Source organism: Gavia stellata, chromosome 3, assembly GCF_030936135.1.
Source record: "Gavia stellata isolate bGavSte3 chromosome 3, bGavSte3.hap2, whole genome shotgun sequence".
NCBI lineage: Eukaryota > Metazoa > Chordata > Aves > Gaviiformes > Gaviidae > Gavia > Gavia stellata.
This window is the reverse complement of record NC_082596.1, coordinates 36969603-36989780: the sequence shown is the minus strand read 5'-3', so window position 1 is coordinate 36989780 and position 20178 is coordinate 36969603. Positions and strand designations below refer to the sequence as shown.

The 20178-nt window shown below is 40.4% G+C and overlaps 1 protein-coding gene across 4 annotated transcripts; it reads right to left on the bottom strand.

Moving 5' to 3' along the window:
- Window positions 1–2664: 2664 nt before the first annotated feature.
- Window positions 2665–19379, bottom strand: TRAM1 (translocation associated membrane protein 1). 4 transcript variants are annotated; one of them, XM_059836260.1, is made up of 11 exons: window positions 19223–19379; window positions 16007–16091; window positions 15312–15418; window positions 14998–15114; window positions 14063–14121; window positions 13579–13663; window positions 9781–9851; window positions 9587–9691; window positions 8850–8993; window positions 7729–7889; window positions 2665–4498 (listed from the first exon to the last, which is right to left on the bottom strand). In XM_059836260.1, exons 1-11 carry the CDS (start codon window positions 19343–19345, stop codon window positions 4425–4427), a joined length of 1131 nt encoding a protein of 376 aa, XP_059692243.1. In that variant the 5' UTR covers window positions 19346–19379; the 3' UTR covers window positions 2665–4424. The 4 variants fall into 4 exon arrangements, with proteins under 4 accessions (XP_059692243.1, XP_059692241.1, XP_059692242.1 ...); XM_059836258.1 differs by having other exon boundaries at window positions 15312–15433; window positions 16028–16091; XM_059836259.1 differs by having other exon boundaries at window positions 15312–15430; window positions 16028–16091.
- Between the last annotated feature and the right edge of the window lie 799 nt (window positions 19380–20178).

The window sequence follows — 20178 nt, the reverse complement described above, 5'->3', positions numbered from 1 at the left end:
ATTAGGACAGTGGTGACCAACACTGCATAGGGAGCCTATTGAAGCTGCCAGTCTCCATCTTCTACAACACAGGCCCAAGGGGCTGAGTCACAAATGGAATCAAACCCAAGTATGACCTAGGAATCAGCTGGTGAACTTCTTGAAAACAGGAAAATAAAATAAGAGAAACCAAAACAACCCTCCCCTCCACATACCTAGACAGGCATACAGTGCAATTCTTGCAAAGCTCTCTGGAAGACCTACTTCAATACATAAAGAGTTCATGTGGGGAAAAAAAAAAATCTCACACCAAGAAAGCAAAAAAGCTGTAGTTTCCTGGCTGTTGAGGAAAATAATCTTGCTTTTTTGATCCAAGAGAAACTACATTTTCAGAATTCCTGTTTCTACCCCACCGGTATTATCTTGCACTGCTTGGAAACCTCGAAACTATGACAGATAACAGGTATCTCAGCACAGTAAAGCATACTGAGTATTTCTCCTCCCCCCCCAATACCTGACAAAAAAAATCCATTAACTCTTAACAGTTTGGCCTGTAGGATCTACCAGAGAGACCAGCTCCCTTCCGGTATAGATGATGGGAAGCCCTTCCATGAGATCTCCCAACTCACACTGTAACCTAGTGCAATTTTCAAGCAAACATGCAGTTGAAAGGGGTAGCTGCCTTAGAGCTTGATTCACTTTTTCCCTGCATCTCTTCTTTTTGCTTATACATAAATACTTGAGTACCTCCAGAATTACTATCAGGCAACTAATCCAGCAGGAAAAGCAACTAAGCAAACAAGGTAGTTTTCAGCTGCACCAGCTCCCTGATCTAGCTCACCATGCAACCAGAAAGGCTTGTGCTAGACAAGGCAATGGACAGACCCCCAATTTTGTCAACAACCTAAATTACTTTCAGCTTAGCGTGACCATGAAAATGCTCCCTTCCCTTTAATATCAAGTTTTGCCCCTGACAAAATCACCTCAGGTGCAGTTAGTCAGAAATCTGCAAAGAGCAAAAGGACTGCAGATGTGTATTAACCCTTTTTAATGAAGTCCGATTACTTGTACCAAAGTATCGCACTGTTTATTACACACCGGGTAATATAACTCCATAAACGCAACTAAAATTTTCAAAGGAAAAATATCAAATGCTTACGAGTAACTACCGATTTTCTAAATGCATTATCCCAACATACCTGATTTCCTTTCAGCATATTCTAATGTCAGTAGAAACAGCCTATGCATTTTCTCTGTATAGCAAATCCCTTGATCATGCCTAAGTTTGGGCATGGGATCACCCGAAAAGCAGTATTTCCAAAGAGCCATGTTCATAAATAATTCACACAGGAGAAATCAATCTTTGCAACTAGTCAAGAGGAGAAAGTGTCCAGATAAAAACAAAAACTCTGAAAATTAATTTCAGCTGCTCTGAATTCCTTGTTTGTACTTTGAAGTTGCATACAATTACTCAGTAAAAGTAAAATACTGGTTTTGATAGTAGATTCTGGCACATAAACCAAACATCCCTTTGGCGGGGGGCGAGGGGGAAGGCTTGAAATCATCTGTTGTGAGTCTTGAAAAGTTCTCAAAAGATGGGGCAGAGAGGAGGGAGTTTAAGAAAAAAACCGAAACCCAACAAACCCTATCCACAGTCTGTACAAATTAATTCAAATCCATCTACATGGACAAAGCCTTCTCTTTGTGGGACCTGGTAATTGACCAAGATAAATTACTACAGCCTAAGCAAAAATTATTTTATTAGGCGTAGGAAATGACTGAAGAGCTCATTATTGTATTCCATTTCTGATTTTCCTGATTCCGTAATTAAGAAAACATGATCAGACAACTAATCATCTTCCATCTTACTGAATCCCAGATTACAAACGAAGAGCCAAAATGCAGTAACATTTGAAAATCAGTTTTAAGCAATTCGAAAGAAGTTATCCAGGCAAACAATAATCTTATGCCAAAACAAGTAATATCAAACTGGAAACAGAGGTCTCAATCTAAATTCATGGGGGTTTCCACCCCAAGGTAGAAAATTAAAAATTACCGCTTTTGCCTCATCCAAAATTATAAATATGTATTTTTTAGTTATGACCCGAGAGACAAAAGATACTGGCTTTCAACACTCTATCCAAATTCTAGAACAACTGAAATTACTCTCTATTACTCGGCAGAAAGCAACAACTCCTATAAGGCAAGGATGAAGATTAAGCCATTGCGGAAACAAAAGTGCTTTTTTAGAAGTCCAAAGGCCAAGAATGTCCATAAGGCCAAAAGGAGACAAAAAGCAGTGTCAGTGCTAACAAGAAAGAATATATTTTGAAGTTTTTGGAAGTGAACCTGAAGTTTGCATTTCAAGACTACTGTGCCAAAGAATGAGGTTTACAAGAAACGGTTTGCCTAAGGGAAACAACTATTACAACCCTCAGACTCCAATAAGTCTTAAAGATCTCAAGATGCACCTTAAATGCTCCCTTCATAATTTGTTCCTCCACCCTTTATGATTTTGACAGCCCCAGTACAACCAGGTATCACAAGCAAACTGATACAGAGTCAAAGTATCAGACTAGAAACTTAAAAAATTTACCCCTTTTGGCTTAAGGTACAACTTGAGAGCAAGGCACACAGAATCTACGAAGGTCTTTTTAGAAACATCAGACATGAAACACTATTTTGTGCAGCAAGTATTTAATGTATGCAATTCCCTCAAAATTTCTGAGTTCCAATTTTCCCGTTTCATGGTCAGATCAGATAGATCCACAGTTTCACCACTTGAGTTTTATTTCTTCAAATCAAGACATGGTATAGCTACTTCCACTGAAGCAGACTGGGCATATTACCCCAGAGTTCTCAAGCTAAGAAAGTCTAAGTCTGTCAAATCCACTTCAGAAGCTGTGAAGCAAGTATTCGGGAACTGTGACTGATATTAGCTGAAATGTAGTAAATTATACTGCAACAACTCCAAATAGCACTACACAATTGAAGAATGGATAGTTACTTGTAGTGAAGGTTTTGTACTAGAAACATTTATTCTGTATAGTAAGCAACTGAACTGTAGAAGATACAGAATGCAGATTTATTATTTTGTTGGGTATAAACTCAACTACAGTAACAGTTTTTAATTAAAACTATTTTATTTATCAGCTTGATTGCTCATAATTACTCCTCTCAATCAATAAGCAGTCCAATACTTGGGTTAACTTGAAAGACTAATTCAGCAACTTCTTCTCAAGACTAAATTAAATCTCTAACTGATTCTCAAGTGAAATGGGTGGAATTATACCCATCACAAAAGGGTACAGAGGAAACATTAACTGCATATTAAACTGGAAAATTAACTGGACAAAGCTTCACATTTAATACAAATATGAAAGACAGGTAACGGAAAAACTCTGAAGATTTTTTTTCCAGTTGTAGCAAAGGGCACAATAAATCAGTTTTAAGAAGTGTAGCTTTTAAATATTTTTTCATAAAAATATATATAGGAGAAATGAAACTATTTCCTAACAGAGGTGAAACAAAGCAAAGCAGTTAGAATAAAGGAATGTTCCTCATAACTTGATCCATTTATCTAATACATTCCCTCTTCATGGAGCATTAAACGCCTCCTAAAACAAACATAACACCACATTGTAAGAACCTCCACCCTCTAAAATCAGACAGACAAGTTTTCAAAGAAGGTCCAAAGTACACTAATTCTCAAGATACCTACACTTTCAAAGCACAGACAGGAGTTAACAGTGCTACTCAAATCAACTCTCTATGACCATACACACTCCCTTCTAATTTTCAAGTGCTAAAGCTATATCTCAAAAAGGTTTTTTGTTCCTTGTAAGAGATTTCTAACCAACAAACAATAAGACTCTGCAACATTTCCAATAGTTCAGTTTTGTTTTAATGATATGGGGCAATTCTTAGAGCAGACATTGTGTAGCTAATAACTACAAAATAAGAGGTTTATTGGTGTGGTCTTGGAATCCCAATTTGAACTGTAAATTTGAATCAAGGTAATTAACTGAAAAGCCAGGGTATCTAAAAAGGCATACTAAGTTTTTGCTTCAATTTTGCAATACTTCTTGAAGAACTTGGAAAAAATGAAGTTGTTAGAACAGTATATATCACCAAGATTATAAAAACTGGAAGGAAACAATACATTGCAACAGTGATCCTCATTAAATGAAGTTACTTCATAACAATAAATGTTTAAAAAAGTGTCAATGTTATTTAAAAAGTGTTGTATCCCCCCCCAGTATTTGAAGACAGATAAACCTTTTTCCTTAGTCAAAATGGCTTTTAAAAAAAGTTTCTCAAAACAATAATCAAAAACCATGAACTGTATTTTCTTTAATCCATAACATCTCTAGTGCTGAAGGGCCATCCATGTAAAAAGCAGATTCTTTGGGGACATTAGTCAATTAACTTAATAAAACTCAGTTTTACGAGGATTTATCCTTCCTGCTACGAGGCGAGTCTGCTCCATTTGAGGTCACTGTTCCATTTATTCCATTTTCTACAAAAAAGAAGAAAACATTTTTCAAATACAATGAGACGCTTTATATTTTATTACATTTTTGTAGGTCCTATACAAACAGTCTTTTAACTTCTTTTCTAATATATCTTCTTTGTTAAACTTCATCATTATCGTTCATAATGCAACAGTATAATGAAGCTTTTACAAAGTGCAAAATTTGAAGTTTACTACAATAAAGTCCAGCTTCCTGACATGGCCAGACACTGAAATGTGGGCATTATATACATCTAGACTGAAAATCAAGACCAGCTACAATGTTTTAGAAGATATTATCTTAAAAAGGAAAATACTCAACCTGTAGATGAGACTATCCTGTGAAATTTTGGAGACACACATTATATACACAATTCCCTGGTATAGGTCTTTATTGTTTATCCCACCTATTTCATTTTTTAATTCTTGCTAAAATTACACTCCTTCACTTACCTTTACAAGCTTTTCATATATATAGGAAATCTTTATATACACATACACACACGATTTTTTAAGTATATATTTTAACATATAGAATTATGTTCTGATAAAGATATTTACATAGATAAGATGGACAGAAGTAAAACACTAGTTAGATTTGAGATGAGTATGCATACATGGAAAGAGTTCAAGCACAAGACCAGGCACCTATCTAAGAATACAAAGCAAGAACATGTTACCAGCTGCAACTCTCTACTTCTATCCCACTTCTGGACCAACTTAAAGGTCTCTAGAGTTTTAATCTATTTGAGTACCACAGTGATGATTTGATAGCAAAAGTTTGCCCTAGAACAATGACCCACAATCTGTGGATTTATCATGCACACAACTTAGAGTAAAATGGAGCAACATGATACCATTGTGAATTCAGAGTATCCTCTTTGTTCAGTGTCACCACAACCCAAGGAAGCAGAGATGTTGCCCGACAGTAACCATATTTATAAAACAGACCTGAAGAGCAGAGTACATAGCCAGCTATAATGCTTGCTGTTTAACATCCCTGCTCTGACTTACAGTATCATTTTAACTTCAAGCAACCGTTGCATTTTTTTTGTACAAATAAATGGTTAAATTAATGTTTTCCATCTGCAGATGTGTTGCAGATCACCACAGAGTGTGGCCAATCCACAAAACCAACTGTTGATCTCCCTCTCTCCCCCACTACACCCAAATGCTCCCATTTATGCAACCAAGCAACTGAAAAAAAAGAAATAATCAGAAACATACATGAGAATAAGACCAGACCCAGGCCCAATTAGTCACATAGGAACAGTCATAGTCTATCCAACATATTTGGTTGTAAATGACACACCATTTTAAGCCTACATAAGGTAGCCTTTGGATACTTTTTGAAAAGCTTGTGTTATTCGTAAATCAAGACTCTTAGAAACAATGAGCTAGACCCAAGCCAGCTAATTGAAACCATATTTTCTTAAACAGTTAAGTCAAAACAAGTGAAAGTAAAACAAAGAACAAGAATCAGCATGTGCCTGGGTACCCCACCTACATCACCACTAGGATTTTTCTACTGTCATTTCTTGCTTTTGGCATAGTCTAAAAGTAATACATTTTATTGTGCCCTGACTCCCAAAAATCCATTTAACCACAAAAAAGAAAAAAAACCCAGACTGTTTTAAACAGTTTAATTGCATATATTACTCTTTCAAAAACACTGTCTTGCTGCATCCTGTGCGAGTGTTCTGAACAGATAACATTACAAGAATCTTCAAAACAGAAGAATCTGAAACAACACTAATTTTTCGGATTTTAAAGTTCTTTTCTTTCCATTTAAAATAAGCTGTAAAATTCCCCAGTCTTTAAGACAGGCATAGCTCAATTATTTTGTGAATTAAACCACAAGTCCAATTAACTGCTTTTTTCACTATTTGTTTACCACTTGCAAGTCTCCATTGAAGTTGGGTGAAAACCAGCAAATTCACCAAATTACATGAATGAAATAGTTTAAGAGATTTAAAAAAGCTACTACCATTTTTGACTCACTGATTAAAATGCCATTTAAGTTTATGCTTTAAAAATATTTGTCATAGAAGATTTAAATTAATCCCACAAAAATACATACTAAGACACAATGAACATGAAGCTCTGATTAAGTAGGACATCTACATAGGAAACTACCTTCACTCAATTAAAAAAATGTCCAACTGGATTTTCTGATGAAAACAAAAAACTCCAACAACACACAAAAGCCAAGTTGTAATAACTACAAATCATCAAAAGAGACTACAGAAATACTCTAAAGCATAACATTTTCATAAAAAAGACTTGATCTCTGACCACAAATCTTAGTTCTCCGTGCAAATGGTCTTCACACACGTTACTTTCAACAGATCAAAAAGTGAAACACGTTGCCAATACGTGATTGGTAGCAAAGGATCATGCTGAAATAAGCTTTTGAAATTACTCAAGCAGTTTCAAAAAAGTGCAGAAGTTATTTAAGCTAGCAATTAAATACACAGAAGTTTAACTGGTGGTACAACAGAAATACTGAAAGTGTGGGGATTTTTTTTTTTAATTATTTATTTTTTTTAATGAAGCACATAATTTTCCTTGGAGGAAAAAGCATTCCGTTCATCTTTCATGCCCTTTCCATAAAAAGAGTGTGACATAATCATGAAGTCAAACCTGGAGTCATTAGTTCATTTCCAAATGCTTCTACACAGGTTTAGAGTAGTAAGCAGTTATTACCTCACCTTAAAAGAAATACCCAAATCCTATTTTTAGTAAAACCAGTCCAATATAATCTTATTTACTAGCTCATCAAACCACCTCCTCGCCCTAAAACCTCAGAGTTTAGTGGCAATGAAAAAACAAGCTTCAAATTAATTGCAAGAAAAATTCAGAAGTAATTGATTATGAGAACAGATCTAAAAATGTGTCTGTTCCCTTTTTATAAGGGAACACAAGCATGACACATTTTGCTCAAGTAATAAAATTAGACGTAACAAAAATCTCATGTTGCATTAACTAAAGAAATGGCAATTCCTTCATTTGGTCAATTAGAAGAGAAAAATCAAACAATTACTATATAGTGAATTTTTTTAATTAAAAAAACCCCAAACCCACAACAATATTTACCAATACTGTTTCTGTAACTGAGTCATCTCACTTGCAAGTGAAACAAAATATTTCTTTAGCAATTACATTAGAAAAAGGCTCTCCATTACCTCAAGTTGTTTTTGAGAAGTCAAGGCAACAGGAAAACTGAAGATACAAACCTCTTTCTTTTCTGGATGTCTTTCCTTTAGCTGTTACGAACTTCTTTTTCACTGACTGAGGCTGAGAAGAAGAATGCTCTCTCCACCTCCGGAGCTGGAAATTAATGAACTTCCACATCATAAATGCTTGAGCCATGCAGATGGAGGCCAGCACACTGATTCTAGAAACAAAACACAGGTACAGGTTTATCAGTAAATTTATCTCATTATTCAAACAGAAAAGGAAAGTAGAACAACACCTCAGAGAGTTTTTCATATGTCATAAACTGCCTTTTTACTCAGGTTCCTGAAACACATTACAGTGATTCCTTCTAGATAACATGAATTTGTAAAAGTTCAAGGTTTTGGTTTTTTTTCTGTGAGTCCACACCCCCCCCCCCCAACATGCATTTTCTAAGCCATGCAGGAGTTAGCTCACACACCGTAACTGGGCTTAGCACAGCTGAACAAAACTGGATATACAGTGAGAGTGAAGTCTTTGCCCCTCCATCAAAACTGGGAAGCACTAGATTTCTTTCCTGCTTTCTCCCTTCTCAGTATTACTCTCAAGGTACCAGGCAGTAACAGCTGAAAACGGTTTAAGAGAGTCTAGCAGTTCTGAGTATCAATTCTGCAGGGTAATGCTGACATTGTCAATGTTTTAACTTCCTTTTCTGGATTTAATTCATAAAAAGTCCAGGTGGTTGGCTGAACATTCTGCACCACATAGCAGCAATAGGAACCATAATAAAGGCAGAGAAAGAGGTAGGACTCTTCAACCAGAACCAAAGATGCTCTGGGCATAATGCCTTGACCTCTACAGATAAACTCACTGCAAGTGTATCTAGAATTCAATTCACTAACTCCAAAACATTTTAAAGTAATCTCTGTAATTGGATATTCCTTCTAATTCAGTTTTTTTCTGACAAAAAAATGAGCTACAGATTTCTCAGCTGTAGACTGTAAATTTCTCAACTCATTTCACTATGTCTTAAAGTTTGTTACAGAAGCTATTCCTATTGATCTTATCGGTTGCATGAAAACACCTTACCATTCAGAATTACTAGCACTAATACCACACTGTTTATATTGTGTATTCAACACAGGTTTACAGCTTAAGAACCATTCCAAGTTTACCGTACCTAACAGCCAGGATATTAAAGTTTCCAGTACTGAAATTCAGCTGTTGATCTTCTGCTCTTGCCAGTCCAAAGCCAAAAGTGAGGACCGAAAGAATCAAGGTGAGAAGCCTTCCCAAAACAAAAAGAACTGCCCACAGTGAAAATCTACAAAGAAAAACATCACAAATACTAAATGATTTTTCCATTCACAACCCAAGTACTAACAATGCAAACGTTTACTCTTCATCACGTAAATTCATTTGAAATTTACGGACTTAACTAAATTAATTATTTTGCATCTATCCTAGTCTTGTATTTCTGGTACTCATAGAAGACAAAAAGCAAGAGAAGTCCTGCCTCACAACCTTTTTCTACAAACCAAAAGTATGTTCTGAAAACTAATTTCAACTCAACGGAAAGTGCTTTCCATCACTATCAGAACATAAGCATATTATTAGTTCCTACAGAACTAGCTGTATTAGCAACCTACCTGTTTCTTTCTCTGCAATTTTTTTTAATATAGTACAAAGTGTAAGATTTTATTTGATTTTATACCGCTACTAATATTTACTTAAATAGGTGAATAAGGTAAAAAAAAATAGTAGTTTTCGAGATACAAATACTAAAACTAATCTGGAGAACTGTAGCTTCTAAGGAAACACTGTTTGAACTACCTTGTAATTTTGGTTTCTGGTTAGTTAAAAGTACAAGGCTTTGAGACAGAAATTACATTAGTTTAAAAGACAGAGGCTACTTACCCTTTCTGGTATCTTTCATCACTGAAGTAGAAAAGACGGGATATGTGGAAAAGAAATTCAACAAAGTAATGCAACACCAGAAGAACAAGTCCAAGATGGGTCAGACTATCAAAACAAATAAAACAAACATTCAGACATTTTGTTAGATGCTTAAGACGGCGAATGAAGCCAGCAAAAGTTTACAATTGACTTACTTCAGGAGATAGGCTCCAGCAATATGAAACAGATAAAGTCCAATGTAGACAATCTGGCGAAAGATGTCTTCCTATTAGGAAAAAAAAGTAATTATACATTATACACAACGTTATACATTATTGTACAATGTTATATATTATTACAAACCATTCCCTAGTCTTGGAAATTCTTCTTGGTTTATCAGCTACCTTAACATGGCCTGTTCTGGCACTGAATTACTACTCATCCCAGATCTTCCAGTTCCACACATAACTTACTGCTTACTTACCAATAACATTCGGTATCTTAGACATACGCTATTGTGAGAAAATGCATCAAACATCAAAAAGATGCTTTTTAAGAGGGCCCGTTTTTATTTGATATGACTACTGTGAGTTTGTACTAGCTATTACAACACTTATTTGGTATGTATTACTGTATCATCAGGTAACTTCCTACAGTTCCGCATGTTTGCTGCCCATCAGATTCTCTCAAGATTGCTACATAAATAAAATAACAGTCTATGAACCAAAATGAAAAAGTTTCCAAGTGTTGACATCTATTTTAAAAATTCAAGATCATCCAAGATTCTGGCACACTGTTGCTGGCAAATACAGAGAATAATGTTATTAACCAATCATGCCACATGGTCACACTTCAAGTTAGGTTTTAGCCAGCCCCATTCAATTGAATACTTCATGCAGACAAAGTAATAAAGAGGAAGAGACATGAATTCAAGTATAGACACACAGCACATGGAAAGCAGAAGGTGCCATCTGTGAACAGAAGAATTACTAAAGTATGCTAGATTGCAATAAAAAAATCTGTCTTGAAGTGGTATGCAGAGTACATTCAGTTGTGCTTAAGAAACTCCTACTTTTTGGAAAGATTGCCTAAACTTCAAGCGAGGAGCTCCAGCTTTGTCTTCCATACACGTCATTAAAAAAAGCCCTAAAAATTTAATTGTGTAAGATCTATGCTATGTTATGCAATACTCCATCTCAAAGCCAACAAAAGCACAGAATCAAACACTTGTGACAAGAGCAAACACCACGCACAAAGAGCAAGAAAACAGATAAAGACCTACTCTAAACAATCTGAAAGAAAACAGAAAATGAGTTCTTTCAGACAAATTAGTGAATAGTCAGTAAAAACGCCTAGTTTCTCAAAGTACTACCAGGACGAGCCTTTTGTACTTTATCTTCAGAACTGAGGTAACATTTAAATAGCCCATGCTGCCTGCTTAGACAAACGGTCAGACATTGAAGGCCTACTGGAATAACGCAGGTGGAGGCATACACTACTATACAGAAAGCTGAATTAAGAACTTCTTGTCTACATCAGCAGTACAGACAACTAGACCTGAGTAAAAGAAGCCACTTCCTTCAAGAGAATAAGGCAGAGAAGCCAAGATGGCAGAGGTTAAACTGTGGTGAAAGAAATATCAACTATGAACTTGCTAAAACAAATGAACTCGCTCTTAAAACTTAATGCAAAAGACAGAGGCCAAAATTCCAAGCAGTGACCCAGTAAAACACTACTATTCAATACACAGCACTTCTGCCCCTTGTGACAGCTTTCTTGAAGTTACATTAAAAAAACCCCACACTCGGATATGAAGTCAAATTTGAGATATGACTAGTGCAGTATGGGAACATCATCTGCAGTATCTGCAAAACATCAGTGTTTATACTGTGTCTGATCAGCATGAAAACAAAGCATCTCATTACTATTTTCCCAAGCCTCTTCTAGACTCTTGAACAAAGACCTACCCTTACATAACACATATGTTTCATTTTCTTGAATAAGGCAGAACTCTGGCAGCAGAGACACAAGACCAGTCACAGAGCAAAAACAGAATCACAGAATGGTTTGGGTTGGAAGGGACCTTTACATATCATCTAGTCCAACCCCCTCCTGCCGTGGGCAGGGACATCTTTCACTAGATCAGGCTGCTTAAAGCCCTGTGTCTAGCATGGCCTTGAACACTTCCAGGGTTGGGGCATCCACAACTTCTCTGGGCAACCTGTTTCAGTGTCTCACCACCCTCATTGTAAAGAATCTCTTCCTATCTAATCTAAATCTACCCTCTTTCAGATTAAAATCATTGCTCATTGTCCAGTCACTACAGGCCCCGATAAAAAGTTTTTCCGTCTTTCTTGCAAGTCCCCTTAAAATACTGAGAGGCTGCAATAAGGTCTTCCCAGAGCCTTCTCCAGGCTGAACAATCCCAACTCTTTCAGCCTTTCTTCATAGGAGAGGTGTTCCATCCCTCTGATTATTTTTGTGGCCCTCCTCTGGACCTGCTCCAACAGGTCCCATGTCTTTCTTGTACTGGGGACCCCAGAGCTGGATTCAGTACTCCAGGTGTGGGTCTCACCAGAGCGGAGTAGAGAGGCAGAATCACCTCCCTTGACCTGCTGGCCATGCTCCTTTTTATGCGGCCCAGGATACAACTGGCTTGCTGGGCTGTGAGCACATGTTGCTGGCTCATGTCCAATTTTTCATTTCCCAGTACCCCCAAGTCCTTCTCCACAGGGCTGCTCTCAATCCTTTCATCCCCCAGCTTGTATTGATGTTGGGGATTCCCATGACCCAGGTGCAGGACCTTGCACTTGGCCTTGTAGAACTTCATGAGGTTCACACAGGCCCACTCCTCCAGCCTGTCAAGATCTTTCTGGATCACATTCCTTCCCTCAAGCAAATCAATTGCACCACTCAGCTTGGTGTCACCTGCAAACTTGCTGAGTGTGCACTCAATCCCACTGCCTATGTCATTGATGAAGACATTAAACAGCACTCGTCCCAGTCTGGGCCCTTGAAGAACACCACTTGTTACTGGATTCCACTTGGACGTTGAGCCACTGACTGTAACTCTTTGGAAGCAGCCATCCAGCCAGTTCCTTATCCATTTAACAGTGCATCCATCTCTCTTCAACTTAGAGGTAAGAATGTGGTGGGGGACCATATCAAAAGCCTTAACTGAAGTTCAGGTAGATGACATCAGCAGCTCTTCCCTCATCCACTGATGCAGTCACTCCACCATGGAAAGCCACTAAATTAGTCAAGCATGATTTGCCCTTGGTGAAGCCATGTTGAAGAGTTTAAAACATAGAAGTTTAAGAAGGAAATGGCATGTTTTTGCTCAGGCTCATTTCGCATATGCAAAGGGACTACTTAAATTGGTCCAGGAAGGCAAAATGTGTAATAACAAAAATCTACGGTAAACTCAGTGTTTGAGAATCCCAACAGAGAAAACTCTTAGGGGGAAAAGGATGCTGTTAAAAATTGAGCACTGAAAAAATCTCAATATACAACTAGCCAGAACTTCTGCTGAGGACAGTGGTATTTAAATCAAATCCCAGGGTTTAATATTCCTTGGATTTATCAAATTTTTCACTGCTTATATTCTACACCTATATCACAATTTATGAAGCAATTCTAGATTTCAATGAGACTATTCAGACTACTAATTATAAGAAACAAAAAAAAAGTTTGAAAAGAAAATCTCACATTCATTTGCTCAAGGAAAAATTCTTTTAGTAGATGAGAAACACTAGTAATTTTTATTTACACAATAGATATACAGCAATTTTACTGCAGTTAGAAATACAGGATTTAACTGAAAAGAAAAAAACCTACCTTCTCACATGGACATTTGAGCACCCAAAATTCCATCAGGAAAAATGGGTAACACAAAGAAGAACAGGGTAGGAAATCTAGAGTAACACATTACTCTGGAAGTCCAAAAGAAATTAACTATTCCACTGTTTGAGTTGCTTTGTTTAGAGTTCTTTTGATTTACATTTCGAACTTACTTTTTTCGTTTTCTGGAAGTACAGTTCTGGAAAAGCATGAAACCAGTATGCCAACTGTAAGATGTAGAAAAACTTCATTTGAAACCTGTACAATACAGCAAGAATTGAAGAATATTACTTTTTATTGATGAACTAAAAACATTTCAAAAACTTTCTAGTGAACATATTTAATCACTGTCTCTAAAGAAAGAAAAACATGGATCCTTCAAGCCATCCAACTCAAAAGTAAGATTTTTAAAACCAAAATCATTAAGATAAATAAAGCTTGCAAAAACTTAATTCTTTAAATAATAGCCTACAGAAAGAAAACTCTGTATGCTACAAACTGACAGAGAATGAAGTTTATCCACAAATACGAGCAAAAATACATTAGTGACTAATGTAGTTTTACAGACTACTTATTCTACACAGATTGCATGTGACACACCCTAAGTTTCAAACACTCCCTCCTCTCCCCAACAATCCTCTAAGGAAGAGGCCTTACGGAATCAGAGTGTGCGGATAGTCCCTCCACAGAGAGGTTGGATCTGATATATAGTTCTCCTAAAAAACAAACAAACAAAAAACCCCAATAAACCTTCCAAGATGCTGCTACTTAGTCAGAAATAATGAATGAACATACACACGTACATATTTATGTATATGCGTGTGTGTACATAAACACGCACACATCTACACACACAAGCAAAAGCTGCAGATCAATATATTTCCTTTTAAAGCAAAACAAAGAAAACCCAAACCAAAAAAACAAGACAGCTGTATTGGCTTAGAAAAACAAAGAGCAACCAAACCAACCAAGCGTTCATTCAAGATACCATGTCCTTATGAGATGGATGTTATTCCAGCATCATTACAGCCATAAGTTTTCCCTTGTAAACTACTGACAAGCTTTGAGCTTAAGGAAAGCCTTTTTAGGAGCCATTTTGTTAAGGAAAAAATTAAAAAAAAAAAAAATAAATATCATACTCTTCCCCTTTTTTAAAACTAAGCCCATACGCACCCAGCCACTAGCAAAGAGCATGTCATCTGAAAGCACGCACTCACCTCAGCCTACAGCAATCTGTCCACACACCCATTCCCTAGACTGCCAAAATGCTAGATATGATGCTTTTTTAACATTTATTTTACACTAAGAAGCCAACACAGAAAAACTACAGAGAATGAAGTACTATAATAAAGTTTAAAAGTTTTACCTTATTCAGGTGACAGTATATCAAATTAGCTCAGACTGAACAACAGTAACACTACTGGACTTTATACTCAGTGATGACTACAACCTACACAGAATCCCTAAACTTGTCTCCGTTTTAATATTAAAGCCAGCTAAAACCAGAAAAATAAGCTGAAAACTTTTTTATCATCATTGTAAGTGAAGTTTTTGAAATCTCATAGTACAAACAGAAGAGAAATCATACTTACAGAAACAAGAATACTTGTTCCCCAAACACAGGAGAAAAGGTAGAACGCACTAAGTTGCCCAGACTCATTGAACTTGCTATGCTTTGTTTTTGAAAAGTGCATTTTCCTGTTAATTTTCTGAAATGAAAGTCCATTGTTATTCATATGCTGTAGTACTTAACATTTACCTGTTAAGTGCATTAGAACATGTAAAAGTTTCAATGTCTGTTTTAACAGTTAAAAGCTTTAATGCAAAAGTTTACTTTTAATAGACTTAAAGTCTAATTAAAACCTGACAATTATCTTGATGAAAGGAATTAGTATTTTGTACTTACATCCAGTACATACTCCTGAATTATAGCATGTATGATTATTGCTACAAGCATGTAAAAGAAAATTGTAGCCAAGTCTTTGATGCCATAGTGATAGAGAGAGATTGCTTCTGCAGACTGTTCTTCTAAAAGACAAACAGAATTAACTGTTAGCCAGCAATACAGTTTAGTGGATAAGAAGTTTGTTTCTCAAAGCAAAACCTTTCAAACAGAAGTAGTTTGTAGTCAGCTGAACAAACAGAAGTCAAATTAAACTGCCATCATGAGCTAGGTCACTAGATTGTTTACAGTCATCTTCTCTACCACATCACAAACTAAATTTGATTCTGGAAAGATGTACTACAAAAAGGAAAACTTAAGTGTGCTTAGGAAGCTTACCCAAATGCATTGAAAGGGGACTATAAAATTATGTTGAACTATTACCCCACTTTGACTAGTAAAAGATTGTCACTTGCAAAACTAAAGAAAGAATTAATGTGAACTTATCTACCAGTCACATGGTGTTTTAGCACTAATGATGAATCCAGCAGAACAAAAACATTGCCCCTAACCTAATTAATTAAAACAGAATTTTACCAAAAATAAAGTGAAGTCCTTGAAAATTGCTTATTATCTATTCAAACTGACAAATTCACTTACCCTCCGTCTAGAAAGTGCGGCATACTAATAACATCTGAATACACTGTCTCATAACTAACCTCCTGCAAGATGATACATACCTGTGGCAGGAATGGTAACGTTATACTGAAGTGTAACAAAAATGACAGCTGCTTTTGCTGTAATCTGAAAGAGAAAAAACAAAACTGCTATTAGTGCTCACTGAAATAAACTATACTTAACTGAAAACATTTGCCCATAGCTTTAGCACCCCTTCTGCAGCATGTTTGTCCCCTTGCATAAAACTGATCAACTCACATTATCACACCACTTCACCTGACTTTCCAAAGGCAGAACACATTGCATGATCTCTATAGGCTTGTTTACAGAATACCCTACCTCCTGAACGAAATATCCTCTAAAATGCTTATAGATAGTCTTTTCTACAACATTAAAATGAAAACACATGCTGCAGTTCTTTCTCCAGTCCATACTGTATTATCACATTAACAGAACGTACAGTATCATGTAATCCCTAGATCACGATGCATGCAGCAATGGCTGAAAATAAACTTCACTTATAATTACTTTTTAATTTGACAAAATTTGAAGGTCAATATAACATTCATAAATCTGTGGCTGATTTGGAAAACATGGACAGGAAAGGCAGAAAGAACAGAGAACCATTTCAGGCCAGCTGCATACCAACTCAATACAATTAGCATTCTTTTGACCCTGGGGATCCTTTGGCAAGAAGGGTAAAACATAACAAATTAAATTTAGCAGTAGTGGTACTACCCCTTTATGCTGGACAGTAGGAAAAAGCAGACCAAATAAAAGAGAGAGGGGGGAAAAAAAGTTTGCTCTAAAGGTGGGGTTTTTTTGGGCTAGTGGTACTATAAAAACCCCAATAAATAAGCAGGAGCATGAGTTCTTATCTGTCAATAAGTATAAATTAATTTTCAAATTTAACACATATTTATTGAATCCCAACATGAAACAACATGTCTTAACAGAGAGGGAAAAATAACCACGCTTTACAGTACTTATAATCTGATCATTTCTCATTGCTGTAAAAACCTAGCATCCTTGTTGCATTTATAGGACTGACAAAAATAAAAAAAAAACCCCAAACCAAACTCCTTTATGAATCTTGGAAGGATACTTTGAGTATCTAAAGATAATTATTAGGTTACTACCAGCATTTATTATCATTCACAAGAAATAAGATTAATTTATTTTTAAAACTAGGACTTTGTAAACAAGCCCTAGATTTTCTAAGAATCCCTGAATACACAGTGGACTGTTCACTCCTTGTAACTTCAGGGAATCCAACTAGTTTGCCTGAATTAGTGAAGTTGCCTAGGGCCCCCTATTCATCAAGGGAGCCTTCAGAGGACAATTCAAAACTAGTTAGTCAATTCTGAACTGCCCTTTGAAGGCTCTGTCAGCTACTCAGAAAGTCCCAATTCAGTTGCACAAGTCAGGCAGTATAAATGCTTCACCATACCAACATTAACCACAGCAGGTGATTTCTAAAACCTGTATCAAAGCGTTTAAAAAATTGCAACAATCTTCTCAGCCATACCACATCTGTACCAACAAAGGCATGCAGCCCTTCTACGCTGGGGTAGAAAACAACCTGGATTAAAAAAACTAAAAACAAAATACCTCAGCACATTCAATCCCCCCCAAACTTCCAACCCTACCAGTAATACTGTAAATATAGTAAGCCAGAAGTAGACATAAAAGGTAATGGCTTAAGTCCATCTCTTTAACCTCAATCCCCAGAAAACCACCATATAAGGACTGTCTTGGTGATTTTTCATAGTAAATCCAAACATAACGGCTTTCTTGGTCTGCCCCATTTTTTTGCTTCCATATATATTTTTTTTCTCCGAACTCCACCGGTCTTTAGTGCTGAGCAGTATCAACACCTGGATAAAATTATTCTGAAAACCAACCATATAATAAAAAGGTCCACAACTCTAAACAAATGGCTAAAATACCAAAAAGTCTGAAACATTTAGCCAACAAACCCAGAAGTGTCTTACTTTGACGGGACACAACTGAGAACATTTTGGAAGTCACAAAGGTAAATACCTTTTCAGTTCTCTCAGAAGGTAACCAAGAAGAGCCAAAAAGGCACACTTTAGATCAGCAGCCAAGCTCAAGGTTTTGTTGTCCCCACGCACCCCTCCACCAGAGTTCACTAACTTTTCACATCGTTTAGGAAGAGCTTCAATTACTGCATCCAACACGGGGGCCCAACCACAGCGCCTGGCCTGCAGGCACGCCCGAGCAGCAGGCCCGGCCCTCAGTCAGGCCCGAGCCCGAGCTCCCTTCGACCGCTGTCAGACCCGGCCGCAGCCGGCCCCATCGCCGACGGGGGCGGAGGAGGCGGGAGGTAACTTCGGCACCAGCCGAGTCACCCGGATCGACCCCCCTCGGGCCTGACGGCTCCTCAAACCGCTTTTAGCCCCGGGAGGCGACGCGCGGCCCCGGGGGCCGTGGGGGGTGCTACGGGGAATCCTCTTCGCGCCAAGGTGGGGGGGCCGCGCGCACGCGTGCCATCCACCCCCCCGCGAGCGGCGGCTGTATGTACACGTCACCGTTTGTTTCCCTTCACCGCCGCGCGGCCTGACGGGAGCCGTAGTGCCGGCGGGGCCCAGCTGGGCCGCGCACACAAAGAGCGGGGGATCGTCTGCCGCGGCTGGGCCTCGCCCCCCCCCACCCCCCCGCGGTGCGAGCGCGGCCGCACACTCCGCCCCCGGCCGCCGCGCTCCGACTGCCACGTAACCCCGCCGCCAGCAGGAACTCCCCGCCGCCGCGAAAGGAAGCGCGCCTGCCCTCTCCCCGTCCCCTCGCGGCGGCGGGACACGGCCTCCCCTCACAGGCGGCGAGCGGAGACGGCAGCCGGGTCCTGACGGCAGCCACGGGCTGCGCCTCTCCGGGCCGAGACGGGGAAGAGGGCGTTCCCCGAGGGGCCGGGCCCAGGGAAGCGAGGATGAGCCGCGGGCAGGGCGTCCGCGTTGGCTCCTCCGGCTGTGTGGCGGGTCGGCTCCTCTCCTCGCTCACAGCGGGGACGGGAGGGCCGGGGGCTGCGCGGCCCGGGGAGGGCGTGGGCTGGCGGGCAGGTGCGCCGGGAGGTGCCCGCGCTGGCTGAGGGGCAGCCGCCGCTACCCGCCGCCCACCCGCCCGGCCTCCCCCGGCGCATCGGGACCCCCGCGCCCTCCCCGCCCAGCGCCGAGAGTCCCCGGCGGAGGGGCGAGAAGCGGGACGAAGCCCCCGGGGTGGGGGCGCCGGTGCCGCCTCACCTCGAACATGAGCCCCAGCAGGAAGATCATAGCCATGCAGGACACGATGTCCGCATGGTTCTGCACGATGAACTCGTGGCTCAGCACCGGCGGGTTCTTGTTGCTCTTCTTGCGGATCGCCATGGCGGGCAGGGAGCTGGGCGCCGCCGCCGCCTCCCCGCTGCCAGCACAGCTCCTCTCGCCGCGGCCAGGAAGAGGCGGAGGGGGAGGAGGCGGCCGCGCAGCTGAGGAATGGCAGCCGCCGCTTCGCTTCACCCCGCCCCGGCCGCAGAGAGCAGCCCCCGCCGACGGCCGCCGCCAGCAGCGCCCCTGCCGGCCGGCGGGGCGCCTCCCCGCCAGTCCGCCCCCGGGGGCGGCGAGGGGCAGTGCCCGGCAGTTCAAACCGACCAACGGCGGCGCGCCTGGCGCCTCCCCGCTCGCGGGAGGCCGCCCCGGGGCGGGCAGCGGAGCTGAGCTGTGCCGCCTGGCCTCAGGCAGCGGTGCTGCGTGCCCGGCAGAGCCGGCTGGCTACTCGCTGGCGGTAGCCCCGGGCCCGCGCTGGGCACCTGCTCAGCTCCTCTCTCCCACCGGGGCAGCGGCGGCAGAAAGTGGCCGTGGGTCCCGCCAGGGTCGCGGCGGAGGCGGCCGCGCTGCGGGACAAGCGGGACCCGCGCCCTCCCGGGCAGCGGCCGGTCAGAGCGGACTGCCCCCGCTGCGGTGTGTGCCCGCAGAGCCGGTCAGACTCCGCTCCCCGGCACCCCCCGCCATCCAGGTTCACCTTCGATTTCCTTCTCCTCCCCCTAGGGCTCCGGCTGCGTTGTGTTGCCGTCAGCCCCCCGCCAACTGGAAGCTGGGCACCCGAAGGACGCCATCGGGCAGCCGCGCCCAGCGGGTTCCTTACGGCTGAGGCGCAGCCGCAAGGTACGGCTTTCCCTGCGCTGGCAGCGGGCTCCTGCCATCCCGTCTGCTTACACTGT